Source organism: Centruroides sculpturatus, unplaced genomic scaffold (genome assembly GCF_000671375.1).
Source record: "Centruroides sculpturatus isolate CEXI.00-Female unplaced genomic scaffold, Cexi_2.0 scaffold996, whole genome shotgun sequence".
Taxonomy (NCBI): Eukaryota; Metazoa; Arthropoda; class Arachnida; order Scorpiones; family Buthidae; genus Centruroides; species Centruroides sculpturatus.
This window is the reverse complement of record NW_019385236.1, coordinates 51657-66051: the sequence shown is the minus strand read 5'-3', so window position 1 is coordinate 66051 and position 14395 is coordinate 51657. Positions and strand designations below refer to the sequence as shown.

Genomic DNA, 14395 nt, shown 5'->3' with positions numbered 1-14395 from the left:
CCAACTGTTAAAAGAAGAAGTAATTCGGATTTGCAGAGAGGTAAGCATTCCATTAAATTAGAAAGAAAATTTAATTACAATTGTGCCGTTAATAACTAACTTAATTATTAGATGAGTTTTTATTTAAACAATAATTTATTCTTTAGCATATAAATTAATTATATAACACTGCAATCACATTTATGGTAAAAACATTCAATATTTAGATTATTCTTTTCAGCTATTCATGTCTCTATCTTTACATATAATTGTGTGATCTGGGGCCTTCCTCATATATGTCACTAGATGTAGGTGATTACATTCAGAATTTCTGACATCAAGTAGGTTACATCCACTACTCAAGACTTAAGCATTTGAAGATGGAAACAATACAGTCTCATACATAAGACTAGATTCAATTGGAAGGAGTCACTCTTAATTAAGACATTTATTAGACAATACTAAAGTTTGTACAGTACATTACACATAGTATTCATATTTATATTCATTATGATCGTGAAGAGAGAGAGAGAGAAAGAGCATTTACAAATTAAAATAGCTTTGAATTCTGATTATTTTTTCCTACGTTGGATATATTTATTAGGTTCTTGAAACCCAATTCTCAATGAAGTAGCACTTTAAGAGTTTTAAAATGCAGGTGAGAAGGGAAGTGCACAAACACAGATCTTGACAGCTTGGGACAAAAGGAAGTAACTCTTTCAGATAGGTCAAAACTGTTTTATATGAAGATGATATTGTCCAAAGTGGTGACTAATAGGTCAGTTGAGGGAAAGATGTCATAACTTGCTTACAGTTTACTCTGAGAAAGTGTTAGTTTAGTTGATAGTTAGAAAGTTGACATATTTTGGCGTCTAATAAGATCGTATTGTTGAAAAACAAGTGTGGAGAAGAAAGTTTTTAATTTTTTCAATTCTCACATAGCTCTCTTAATGCTATTTATAGGCATAAACATTGTAGTTTTTAAATATAACTAAAGTCTGATTCAAAAAAATTGTTATATAATTTAAACAAAATCATACATCATTTTCACCTTGCAATTAGTTTAGTCGAAACATCATATTCATGTTTTAATCAACATTACATTTTATATATTTAAATATCCATTCATTTATTACTATTTCTACATTATTTGCATAAAAATATTGGATGTTCTCAATTCAAATTTCTTTAATGTTTGGTTTATGACACTTGATGTACAGGGTGATTCAATAAGAGTTTCAGGATTTATTCTGTTAATAAGAACTTCATTTTTTATTAGACCAAAGTAATCCTGAGGGATAGGAATTAGGAGTGGAAGACAATATTGTGTCAAGTCACAAGATCTGGCAGAGATAACATGACCTGGAAGTTTACCACACGGCAACTCAAAGTTTCATGAGGTGAGTGACATGTTGCACCATCTTGCTTGAACCACGTCACTCACGTCAATATCATCGAGTTCAGGCCATAGAAAGTTGGTGATCACGTCTCAGTATCTTTCACCATTCACTGTGATTGCATTTTCAGCTTTATTTTCAACATCATTGGACTTCTTTCATTGGGGCTGTCTGAAAGAGAAAGTGTATGCCTACATGTGAAAACAGAACATCTGAAGGACGTCAACACAAAAACATGCTCAGAATTTTGAAAAATGTCGTGGAAAATGTTTCCGAAAGATAAACAGTTCACAAGAAGAATAGAGACAGCCATTTGCACGATATTGTTTTCCCACTCCTAATTTCCCATCTCTTGGGATTATATTGGTCTTATAAAAATTGAATTTTTGAAGTAAAATGAAGTTTTTATTAACAAAATAAATCCTGCAACTCTTATTGAGTCACCCTGTATAGGTGACATAAACCAAACATTAACTTTATTATGAAGTTGTCATCCTTTATAAATACTTGATCACAAACTCATAAATTGCTAACAAAAGATTGGATAATGTAACAAGCTATTGACTAAACATAAATACTGTTTAGAAGAAATATTTTACAATTAAATTTAAAGCAAACGATTGCTAAATAATCAAAAATTTATGTATAAAAAAATCCTTACTTAGATTCCATTTTAATTATAAGAGATAAAAGATTAAAGAAATCATATTGTCAAGATGTTAGACTGAATATTGGATATCAAAAGTGTATGTCATAACACACAATTTATATTTTTAGGAGAACCAAGAAGACGGAGTCTAACAAATTTACTACTTCGTCGAACTGGATTTTTAAATGAGAAAGAACGTACAAACACAATAAAACAACCAATCTTAGAATCAATACCAGATGGTCAAGGTTACAGGTATGATTTTAATATTTTATATTTAAAGTGTTTAATTATGATCACTCTGTATGTGAATATCATAAAGAGTAGATGTTCAGAGAATATCATATGAGATAGTCCTTATTCAACAAATTGTAATTTGAAACTTGCTTTCAAAATGGGCTTTTATATTGTAAGATTTTAAAATTATTTATACAATGGTACCTCATACTTTGGACATTTCAGAGTTTGAACTGAGCACGTAGTGAAAAAATGCACTCGAAGCATAAACACAATTTATTGTCCATCCAAGTTGTCTGTCACTCTCGCTTTACACTCGTGTTTTCCACTGCTTTTTTTGCTCTATTTTTGGTGTGTTTGGTTATATATATATTGTGTGTTTTTTAATCTATTTTTAACAATGTATGCAATTTTTTTTTTCATAGACAGCTTTTGGACAGCCCAAACATTTTGTATTCTTCAGTTCAAAATTTCCCAAATGGAATTTCGAACATGTCAATTGTGGTTTTTAAAACCATAATTGACATGTTTGAAGTTTAGGAGCATCTTCCCCATACTCATTACAAATTAGTTTTATTGTTTGTGAGGCATTACATCCTTTCCAAAACTCATAAAGTATAGTTTGCCTGATGTGCTTTTTTTTATCCAAAGACATTTCAACTTGATTTTATTCAAACAAAATGCGAAATAAAAAATTTAAAATAAGCTTAAAAACAAAGAATGTCATCTCCCATTAGCAATAACGAGTTAAATTTCACAACTGTTATAATTAAATCACACATTTATGTTAATTTATGAAAGCTGTTAAAAATATGCAAAAACTTTGCAAACCAATATAATTTTTACTTATTAACTATGGCATCCAAGAAGTGTATGGAAGAAACAAAGCCTAACAGGAAGGTTGTAGCATCAATGAATGAGGTGAAAAAGGAACTTGTCGCAAAGTGGTACTTGTGTGATGGATCTGGCAACCAAGTTTAAGATGCTGCAGTCGCCACTGTGCAACCAGTAATGCAATTTTTATTTTATTACACAGTATTTACGTATTTTATTTATTGTTTTCGTGTTTTAATTTATTATTAAGGCATTTACAGTAATTATGTTACTTTTATCTTAAATTATGTCTGTTTGCTGTTTTAAGTTTATTGAAATGGTATTGTTTAGGGTCTAGGAATGGATTAATTCAATTTCCATTATTTCAAATGGGAAAAATTGATTTGGACTTTGAACTATTCAGAGTTTGAACAGCCTCCTGGAACGAATTAAATTTGAAGTATGAGGCACCACTATGTAAACAAATCCACAAACCCTTTTATTAATTTAAGTCAAACAGAACAAATCACCATATTATCAGTCTAAAATAAGGCTAATTTTAATAATCAGATACGAAGTAATTTGATGAGAGATAGGCTGTTAGGCCACCATCTCTTGATAATTTTAATAATTATAATAAATTACGGTTCATTTGGTTTCACATTAAGATTGTTAGCGAAAGAGGAAACATACTCTAGCCATTGTAATGTGATATTGTGCTTAATAAAAAAAAACAACAGAAAACAAAAAAATTAGTATTTTCTTTTGTAATTTCTCTTGATTTTTTTTTTTTTTTTTTCTTTTTTAGGTACATCAGTAAACCATCGCCTGATGCACCTGAAGGTAAACTTGAAACCATTAAAACAAAAAATGCAGTACTCTNGTAGGTTAAAGTTGTTGAAGAGAGTTTGGAACAGTTTTAAACGAAAACGAAGTTGTTCTTCCAGAACTTGTGTAAATTTTAATGTATTCTGTGGGCTGTGAAGCATTTTCGTAGAATAGAAAAGATTATAATAATAATAATAATAATAATAATAATAATAATACAGATGACATCCGAAAGCTTCAAAGACAAAAACAGCATCTTCACTATCTCAAGTCATGTGCCAAAGTTGTATATATTTTTGTCGGTTTATAAATAAGATTGCTGCGAAATTTGCTGGAATATCCGATTAGTAGATTTTGTAATATTTTTTTATATAATATTTAAAATCAATATTTTCGTTCGGATTTTTTTCCACTTGTTTTCGGCCAAGGCCAACAGCAGTCCTATTTTTAAACGAATCGAAAATTTCTCTTGGTTCTACCAGATTTAAATTCCACTCAATCTTTTAATTATGCAAAGAAAGAAAAAAAAACAAATAAGTAAAAGTGCTTTTTTATAATGGTCTGTTCACGTAAAAATCACAAACGCGGTTACAATTTCAGTTTGCCGTCGAAGGGTCGAATTTTAAAATTTCTATCGATTAGACCTTTTTTTAATTAGGTACCTCGAATTCAGGAACGAATAATTGTGATAAGACTAGGCACGCGTTACGTTTTAAGGAAGTCGAGCAGGTTATTCTTAGACGAAAATGTTATGAGAGAGATTTGTCGAATTTCCGGTCCACGACCGTACCTGTTGCTCGTCTGAGATTTTCCTGCGACAAGTGAAGGGACGTCTACAGTGCTTTTTTTTTTTTTTTTAGAATAATTTAATCTTTAAGCATAACTTTAGGTTATGGACTTGCAAAGTATATACATATATAAAGCTCTAGGGCATTTTTCTGAATTGTCCATTCACAGTCTTTCTCATCACAGTGTATGTATTTCGGACAAAGCATAGTTTGCGTGTCATTTTCTCATCGTTTTCAGAATCACCTTCCATCCCGTGCACACGGAACCATTCTTTGGTGTGTAAAAATTATATAAATAGTATTGCTCAGTTGTAAAAATTTCATAAGAAAAGAAAACAAAAAAAAATGAAACCAAAATATTTGCTCATAGCAAAAATACTAACCCCCCAAAATTGTATTTTTATAGTTTGTAGATAAATAAGATATGTACAGAAATTTATATAACCTGGATTGTAAACAAATGTGTGATTATAAGATACTACATTGAAAATTATTTATCATGTATGTACTTAAACTATTGTAGGGAATTTGTTTGAATGGAAATTGTTCCCTAAAAATCTGTTAAAAATTTGTTTTAATTAAAAAAGAAAAAAAAAACTGAAAGAAAAAATGTTTTTGCTGGATGGAAATTTTTATGTACAGAAAATAAATTAAATGGATAATGTGATGTTATTATTTATATGTTGTATTTCTTTGTGTGGTGTATTAGGGTGCACGGAAAGTTTCTGATCCGAGTCGTCGGATTGTGCCAAAACGTACAGACGGAGGGTACGTTTGTAAAGTCAAACGAGATAAACAAATTACTAACGAGTGCGTGTACTCATTGTCGAGGTTGTTCCAAATAAAATTTGTGAAGAAAATGGCGTCCAACAATATTGATGTTCCTAAATCCACTCAAGTTTAAATTGTGGATTAAAATATGAAACGATACCAATAACTATTAATTCTTTTTGCCTCTGTCTTTACTGTTTTACATTTCTGCATGTGTATTGTCTGCTCGGACCTTCTATTACTGTGAAAATAAAGATATTTTGTTTTGATTTTTGATCTCCTCTCTGTTAATCAGAAACTTTATAATAAGTCCTATTAATAAACAAGGTCCAAGTAGACAATACATACACAGACACTGATAACTGCACATGTTAAGCAACCTAAGAAAAGGATTTTGGATAAGGAAACGTTAGCATCATTTCAACATCGATTTTAGAAACGACCGTTTTGTGTAAACAAATTAGCCACAATGTCCGGTAAAAGAAGATAACAAAGGCAACCTTCTTGTTTAACATGTTCGACTTTACGAACGTGCCCAGAAATTAATCGTCGGACACCATTGCCTTAAATGTTACTTAGAACATTACTCGATAGACGGTCTTTCGAGAGATACTTGCCATTTCTAGCGACAATAATTAGGGTAGCATGAGTGATGCAATTCCATCAAAATGAGTTTTAGTCATCTGCAGAACAAGTTGAGGAAATTTGGCACCAGATGACCTAATGAAAACAATCAGTTGCACCACTTTCCAGGTGCAAAGTGTATTATATGCCTTTTTTGAAGGTGCGAAAGATAGAAATAGAAATATAGAGAGAACAATTTAATAGATTTGGAAAAACCTAGAGGATCAACAACTTTTTGTGTACCTTGTTAATGCTACTTTATTAATAGTAAAAGATCTATTTATATATATCCTTTAGTTTTTTTATAGTAGGTAAGCAATGAGTGTATAATCTCATTCATTCGCGTTTATCCTTAGGAAGGAGAATCGGTAATACTCTCATTTTATAAGTTAATCAATTAAACTTTTGGTTCAAACACAACCAACAACAGATTTATCATATACTACTGGATTAGTATATGATAAAGTCTGTTGTTGATTGTGTTTGAGCCAAATATCTAAAATAAGGACAAAGAGGCATTTGATATATGAATTTATAAGTTGTTTCAAGTTTAAATTAACAGTTTAATAATTATCATAACAAACTAAGAATGTAAGTGCTGTCATTATCTAAAAGAATGATGTCAACTAATTATTATTAATTTATTTATGTACAATTCTTTCACATTTATGTGTCATTTTACACTATTCCAAAATACATGAACAAGTATTTATTTTCTGTTGTTAATTTGTTTATTGAGGAATTTGGTATTCAATAAACTACTAGGTATATTATACCAGTAAATTTAAATATGTAGACAATACAAAAGTTTACCAGATTAAGCAATAATTTGTGGACAATGGCCTGGGTGGTTAAGACATCTGCCTATCGTTCTGGAGGGTGCAGAATAGATTTTGGGGTTGTCGAAAAGTCCCAGGGATCTCTCGCGGGCCGTTTGTCTCGGATATGTTATGCCCATTCCTAGCTATTGGCAACCCTATTGCAAAATCTGACACAGACTTGAACTTGGATTCCATAGTAGAAGGATGATACCCTTACTATCTTGGCTTACAATACCATTAAAATTTAAATTCTGAGAATATAGCATGGCTTTAATATTCATATTGAAGAGCCCAGTCAGTATACAGTATATCATCCTTTATATTAATCACCTGTATATATGTGATATGACTAAGAACTCTTCTATCTTTTAGTAATAATGTAGAACATAGAAGCATAGAACTAAGAATGCTTTGTGGGTTTAACTGAGTCCAGAATGGAAGCAGCCAAATGATCGGATTGACTTGTATGTAGGACTTCTGTCTTTCCAGAAAATTTCAGGTGGCCTGAATATTTATCTATTTGTATGAGGCAACACGACACGAAGATATGTGAAGAGGGATGCCTCCCAGGAGGACTTCCTAAGATAAACTGTCTTCTATTTAGATGTTACAAACATGAAGAAAACCTGGGAAAGTCCACGTGGCTGGCCTGTTGGCTAGGTGCAGGAGCCCTCGCCGACAGAAGACGCCTTTAAGAAGAAGATATACATGGAAAAGTCCAGAAGACAAAAAAAAAGATATTAGATTGATTACATAATGGTGAAAGAAAGACACAGAAATCAGGTGACGAAGTCAATTAGCTACCCAGGAGGAGATGCTGAGAGTGATCATAACCTCGTAATTATGACAGGTAAATTAAAATACAGAAGACCTTTAAGAAAAGGGGTAAATAAGAAATGGAATTTGGAAAAAGTTAAGGAATGAAAAAGCAAGTATTCAAACAATTCAAATAAAAATTGGACAAAGTAATTGGAAAGACCTTGTGTGAAGATAAATGGAACTACCTTAAGGAAAATATATTAAATATAGCCAATGAGGTTATAGGGAATAAACAAAATGATGCAAGTAAACCATGGATCACACAAGACATGATGGGAAAAATAGAAGAGAAAGTGGAAAAATGTAAACACTGAGGAAGGACAAAAAAGATATAAGCTGAGAAACAAACTACAAAGAGAAAGTAAAAGGGCTAGGGAGGTGTGAGAGGATTGAAGAACTGGAGAAAAAAGGTGAAAGTGACCTTGCATTTAATGAGATTAGGAAACGGACCAGAACAACACAATCAAAATAGAGTCAGTAAATGGTAAACGCCTGATTAACGAAGAGGACATCACTAAAAGATGGAGTGCTTATGTGGAAGGTTTGTACCAGGATAAAGTAGTATTAGACACAAAAACCTCAACAATAAAAGAAGAACTCCCCATTCTACGCGATGAATTCACAAATGCATTGGCTTCAATAGCAAATAAGAAGACAACAGGAATAGACCAAATCCCAATAGAATTTATTAAAGGAGGAGGTGAAAATTTACAACAGTATTTGATCTAATCAACCAGATATACAAGACAGGAGAATGGCCGAAAGATTATTCCATAACAATCATGATGCCATTACCAAAAAAGCGCAATGCAATAGAATGCAGCCAATCTTGCACAATAAGTTTAATATCCCATACTTCAAAGATACTATTAAAGATGATAAAGAATAGAAGACAAAATTAAAGCTTACATCGGACCAGACCAAATTGGGGTACATGAAACAAAAAGGAACGAGATGCATAGAGGTAATTATGAACAAAGCTATGGAAAATACAAGGAGTTGGAATAAACGGAGAGCACATCAAGTCCATTAAATTTGCTGATGATCAAGCCTTATTACCTACCAGAAGAAAAGATCTAACAAAAATGTTAGAAAACAAACAGGACAGCTGAACTCTATGGTATGAAAATAAACTTTAGCAAAACTAAATGCATGACATTCTCTAAAAGCCCTAAGGTAATGAATATAGTTATTGAGGGAAAAGAGATAGAACAGGTGGAAAGGTTCAAATACTTGGAACAAACATTGACAGAAGATGCAAGATGCTCAGAAGAAATTAAAACAAAAATAGGCCAAGCAAAACATGCCTTTTAGAGAAAAAGAGAAGTCGTTCATCTCAAATAACATGGATAAAAAAAACTAAGAAAACGCATATTGAAAATCTATGTATGGAGTATAACACTTTATGCAGCAGAAACATGGGCACTAACCAAAAGAGATGAACAGAGATTAAAGGCATTTGAAATGTGGTGCTGGAGAAGATTGCAAAACATTAGATGGACAAAAAGAAAGACAAATCAGGAAGTATTGGATCTAATAGAAGAGGAAAAGAAAATAGAGTAATAGAAGTAATCAAACAGACGAGGAAAATGGTTTGGCCATAACACGAGGAATAGTCAATGGATGTGAACACTCGTGGAGGGTAGGATAGGTGGAACCAGGCCCAGAGATAGACCGAGACAAGATTACATCAAGCAAATGATAAATACTGGAACGAGTAGCTATCGGGAGTTCGGAGAAATGATGGCCAATCGGAAGAGATGGAGATAACATTTTCAAAGTGCTGCCTGCCAGTTTTACGACTGAAAGAACTCACAAGAGAGACATACATACATACATACATACATATTATTATTAAAGTAAAATCCGTTTATTTTTTGTCGCGTGTTCCCCTTTCCCTAGTTACTCTGTTAAAATGACCTCGTTTAAAATCGATTCGGTTACTCTCCACCAATAAAAAAAATGGCTCTGAAAAGAGCCGTTTGATCGCTAGATTACGGGAATCTAGCAATTACGTTTCCGTTTCCGGTCGAAAATTATCGTTCTATCGGCGCCCCATTCTCTTTCTACTGCCAATAATTTTTCTACCAGATTTTCCCTTTTTTCCTCTTTTTTTACTCCTTCCTATGGTTTTCGATTTGGATCTTCTTCTCTTGGCATTCGATCTCTTCCGAGGTGATGTGCGCCCTTCAGTTAACATGCTGCTTCCAAATATTCTCACGACATCCTTTTGCATCTTTCTTTTCAAATCACTGACGATGCCCCTTAATCTCCGACGCAAGTCTCGTTCGGAAGGAGTGAGTTTTAATTCGGATTCCCGAGTTTCTTGTACTGTAGAGGGGCTAAAATGGACTTTTTTCTCTTTCTTTTCTCGATTATCTTCGTCCATGGCGTTTTTCTTCTTCGGAGAATAGAAGCAGAATGACGGAATTCGACGTTTCGAACGACGTTCAAAAAGAATCGATTCCGTTCTACGGCAAATCAAATTTTTATATTTAAATTTTTATGTCTTTGAATTGTTTAAAATTTCTTTAAAAAAAAAAAAACTTAAAAATTATTTTAAAGTTCTACTCGTTTAAAGAAATCTGCAGAATGTTGTTGGTTCTTCTTTAAATTACTGTAATTCAAAATGGCGGAAACGTCAGAAATAATATTTATTAAACACACAAAGTTTGAAGTGTAAACTCTAAAATCCACTTCATATATAACGAACTGCAGAGTTCTTTAAAAAACTAAATTTCGCACGGTAACTGTTAATTAATCTTTGGTAGTATAGAGGTAGATAGAGGATTGTCACGTGTCATATCTCGACAGCGGTCGCACTTAATGAAGATGTTATGCGAATATGAGTTAATAGGTGTTGTCTATGTGCAAAGCTTCATCTGCAGTGGCGGCAGGTGAAAGGTTTCTCTCCAGAATAAATCCTGGCGTAGTGCCTTGGTAGAGCGAAAGTCCGATTAAATCTTCTAGAGCATAAGTGACAAGAGAACGGCCTCTCTGGCGTGAATCCTCCGATGACTTTCTAATGCGGACTTAAAAAAGAATTATTTGTCACAAATTCCACAGAGAAATTTCTTCTTTGGGTTTTGCTTGGCGAAACCTATGAAAAAATTCAAACCGAAATATTGAATTTCAGTTTGAACTTTCAAAACCAATTATAAAAAATACTGCCAAAAAAAGAGAAATGCACGATGTGAAATTGGAACCGGATGAAGTTTCTAGTGATTTGATTGGTGATCGGAAAAGATAATGTATTTCCACATTATAACCTTGTTGCGGTTCAAATGTCTTCCTCGTCTCAAAAGAAAATTTGAATCCAAAGACACGGACTAAAAGTGAATTCGAACCTTTCAACTGGTCGCTCGACCAGCCACGGGAATTGAAGAAACATTTTCCAATTTAAAATTGAGTAAAATGTTCGTTAAATTCACGAAATCCATTAATATAATTATTAGATTATCGAATAAAACATTTAAAATACTCTACGCAATTCAGAAGACGTGGAATATCCACGTTTGAAACGTTCGTCTCGTCCCATAAATTCGATGTTCCTCGTCGACATTTTCTTTTTTCCCACAAAACTTCTTCATTTCTGAATTACAAAAGTCCGCATTTATACATTTTATTCTAATGGAAGATGCAAGATGCTCAGAAGAAATTAAAACAAAAATAGGCCAAGCAAAACATGCCTTTTAGAGAAAAAGAGAAGTCGTTCATCTCAAATAACATGGATAAAAAAAACTAAGAAAACGCATATTGAAAATCTATGTATGGAGTATAACACTTTATGCAGCAGAAACATGGGCACTAACCAAAAGAGATGAACAGAGATTAAAGGCATTTGAAATGTGGTGCTGGAGAAGATTGCAAAACATTAGATGGACAAAAAGAAAGACAAATCAGGAAGTATTGGATCTAATAGAAGAGGAAAAGAAAATAGAGTAATAGAAGTAATCAAACAGACGAGGAAAATGGTTTGGCCATAACACGAGGAATAGTCAATGGATGTGAACACTCGTGGAGGGTAGGATAGGTGGAACCAGGCCCAGAGATAGACCGAGACAAGATTACATCAAGCAAATGATAAATACTGGAACGAGTAGCTATCGGGAGTTCGGAGAAATGATGGCCAATCGGAAGAGATGGAGATAACATTTTCAAAGTGCTGCCTGCCAGTTTTACGACTGAAAGAACTCACAAGAGAGACATACATACATACATACATATTATTATTAAAGTAAAATCCGTTTATTTTTTGTCGCGTGTTCCCCTTTCCCTAGTTACTCTGTTAAAATGACCTCGTTTAAAATCGATTCGGTTACTCTCCACCAATAAAAAAAATGGCTCTGAAAAGAGCCGTTTGATCGCTAGATTACGGGAATCTAGAAATTCCGTTTCCGTTTCCGGTCGAAAATTATCGTTCTATCGGCGCCCCATTCTCTTTCTGCTGCCAATAATTTTTCTACCAGATTTTCCCTTTCTTACTCTTTTTTTACTCCTTCCTATGGTTTTCGATTTGGATCTTCTTCTCTTGGCATTCGATCTCTTCCTAGATGATGTGCGCCTTTGACTTAAGCCGGATGCGCACATGCGGCGCGGCAAGGAAAAGCGGCGTCGCAAACGCATCTTCGCCGCGCGGCAGCACAGCTACACAAGCGGCAATCCGCTTACATTTCGGCGCATGCGTTCAGTATTCAAGATGGCGAACGATACCGATATTGTCGTTATCCACGTGTTTACAAATTTTGTTTTGTACGGCTTGCTTTATTTAGTTAGAAGATTCAAACGAAGATTTTGGATTAGAGATATTTTCTTGGATCGATAAAGAACTGGTGTACAAAATACGCTTATTCCTCGATAAAGAATACTGTACTATTTCGAGTAAGATTCGGTTGTTTTGTTTTTTGAATTAAATTATATATGATTATTTGTGTAGAATTTGTGTTCAATTTATTATCTTTTTCTCTTTATTCTGATGTTAGTTATTTCGGTTAACCGCGTCGAACTTTCTGCCATTAAAACACCACGTGATTGTATTTTCTCACGTGACTACCGGACGAACTGTTATTGGCTGATCTTGGCAGCGGTTGCCGCAAAACATAAAATTCAACCAACTTTTGCGGCACGAGAAAAGCGGCACAAAATCGACTTCTGCGGCGAGAAAAAGTGACGTCATCCTGCCGCTTTTCCTTGCCGCGCCGCATGTGTGCATCCGGCTTTAACCTTTATACACGAGTTAACGTGCCAAATTTCGTTTCTTAAAGAACTCTGCAGTTATTTATGAGCTAGACTTTAGAGTTTACACTTCAAACTTTGTGTTTTTATCATTATTTCCGACGCTTCCGCCATTTTGAATTACAGTAATTTAAAGAAGAACCAACAACATTCTGCAGAGTTCTTTAAACTTAAACGAGTAGACCTTAAAAATTATTTTAAAGTTTTTTTTAAAAGAAATTTTAAACGATTCGGAGACTTAAAATTTTTGAATTTAAAAATTTGATTTGACGTAGAACGGAATCGATTCTTTTNAGTTCTTTAAACTTAAACGAGTAGACCTTAAAAATTATTTTAAAGTTTTTTTTAAAAGAAATTTTAAACGATTCGGAGACTTAAAATTTTTGAATTTAAAAATTTGATTTGACGTAGAACGGAATCGATTCTTTTTGAACGTCGTTCGAAACGTCGAATTTCGTCATTCTGCTTCTATTCTCCGAAGAAGAAGAACGCCATGGACGATAATCGTGAAGAGAAAGAGAAAAAAGTCCATTTTAGCCCCTCTACACTAGAAACTCGGGAATCCGAATTAAAACTCACTCCTTCCGAACGAGAATTGCGTCGGAGATTAAGGGGCGTCGTTAGTGATTTGAAAANCAACATTCTGCAGAGTTCTTTAAACTTAAACGAGTAGACCTTAAAAAATATTTTAAAGTTTTTTTTTAAAAGAAATTTTAAACGATTCGGAGACTTAAAATTTTTGAATTTAAAAATTTGATTTGACGTAGAACGGAATCGATTCTTTTCGAACGTCGTTCGAAATGTCGAATTCCGTCATTCTGCTTCTATTCTCCGAAGAAGAAAAACGCCATGGACGAAGATAATCGAGAAACGAACGAAAAAGAAGTCCATTTTAGCCCCTGTACAGTACAAGAAACTCGGGAATCCGAATTAAGACTCACTCCTTCCGAACGAGAATTGCGTCGGAGATTAAGGGGCGTCGTTAGTGATTTGAAAAAAAAGGTACAAAAGGATGTCCTGAGAATATTTGGAAGCAGCATGTTAACTGAAGGGCGCACATCACCTCGGAAGATATCGAATGCCAAGAGAAGAAGATCCAAATCGAAAACCATAGGAAGGAGTAAAAAAAGAGAAAGAAAGGGAAAATCTGGTAGAAAGATTAGTGGCAGTAGAAAGAGAATGGGGCGCCGATAGAACGATAATTTTCGACCGGAAACGGAAACGGAATTTCTAGATTCCCGTAATCTAGCGATCAAACGGCTCTTTTCAGAGCCATTTTTTTATTGGTGAAGAGTAGCCGAATCGATTTTAATAAACATCGCTTAATTAATGCATTAAATGTGGTAGATTCGGTTTTATTTTAAATTTGCAATCGCTTCGAATGTAGAATTTGGAAATCGTTTAGAGTGAAAATTGGCTTTTTCGATTATTTAA

General features: G+C 33.6%; 1 protein-coding gene across 1 annotated transcript in view; it reads left to right on the top strand.

Moving 5' to 3' along the window:
* Positions 1-13810: 13810 nt before the first annotated feature.
* LOC111636532 (putative nuclease HARBI1) overlaps positions 13811-14395 on the top strand; it is a 9198-nt gene continuing 8613 nt past the window's right edge. Inside the window, exon 1 of the mRNA XM_023381812.1 lies at positions 13811-13963. Coding sequence (XP_023237580.1) covers positions 13811-13963 — 153 coding nt within the window. The remainder of the gene's footprint in view (positions 13964-14395) is intronic.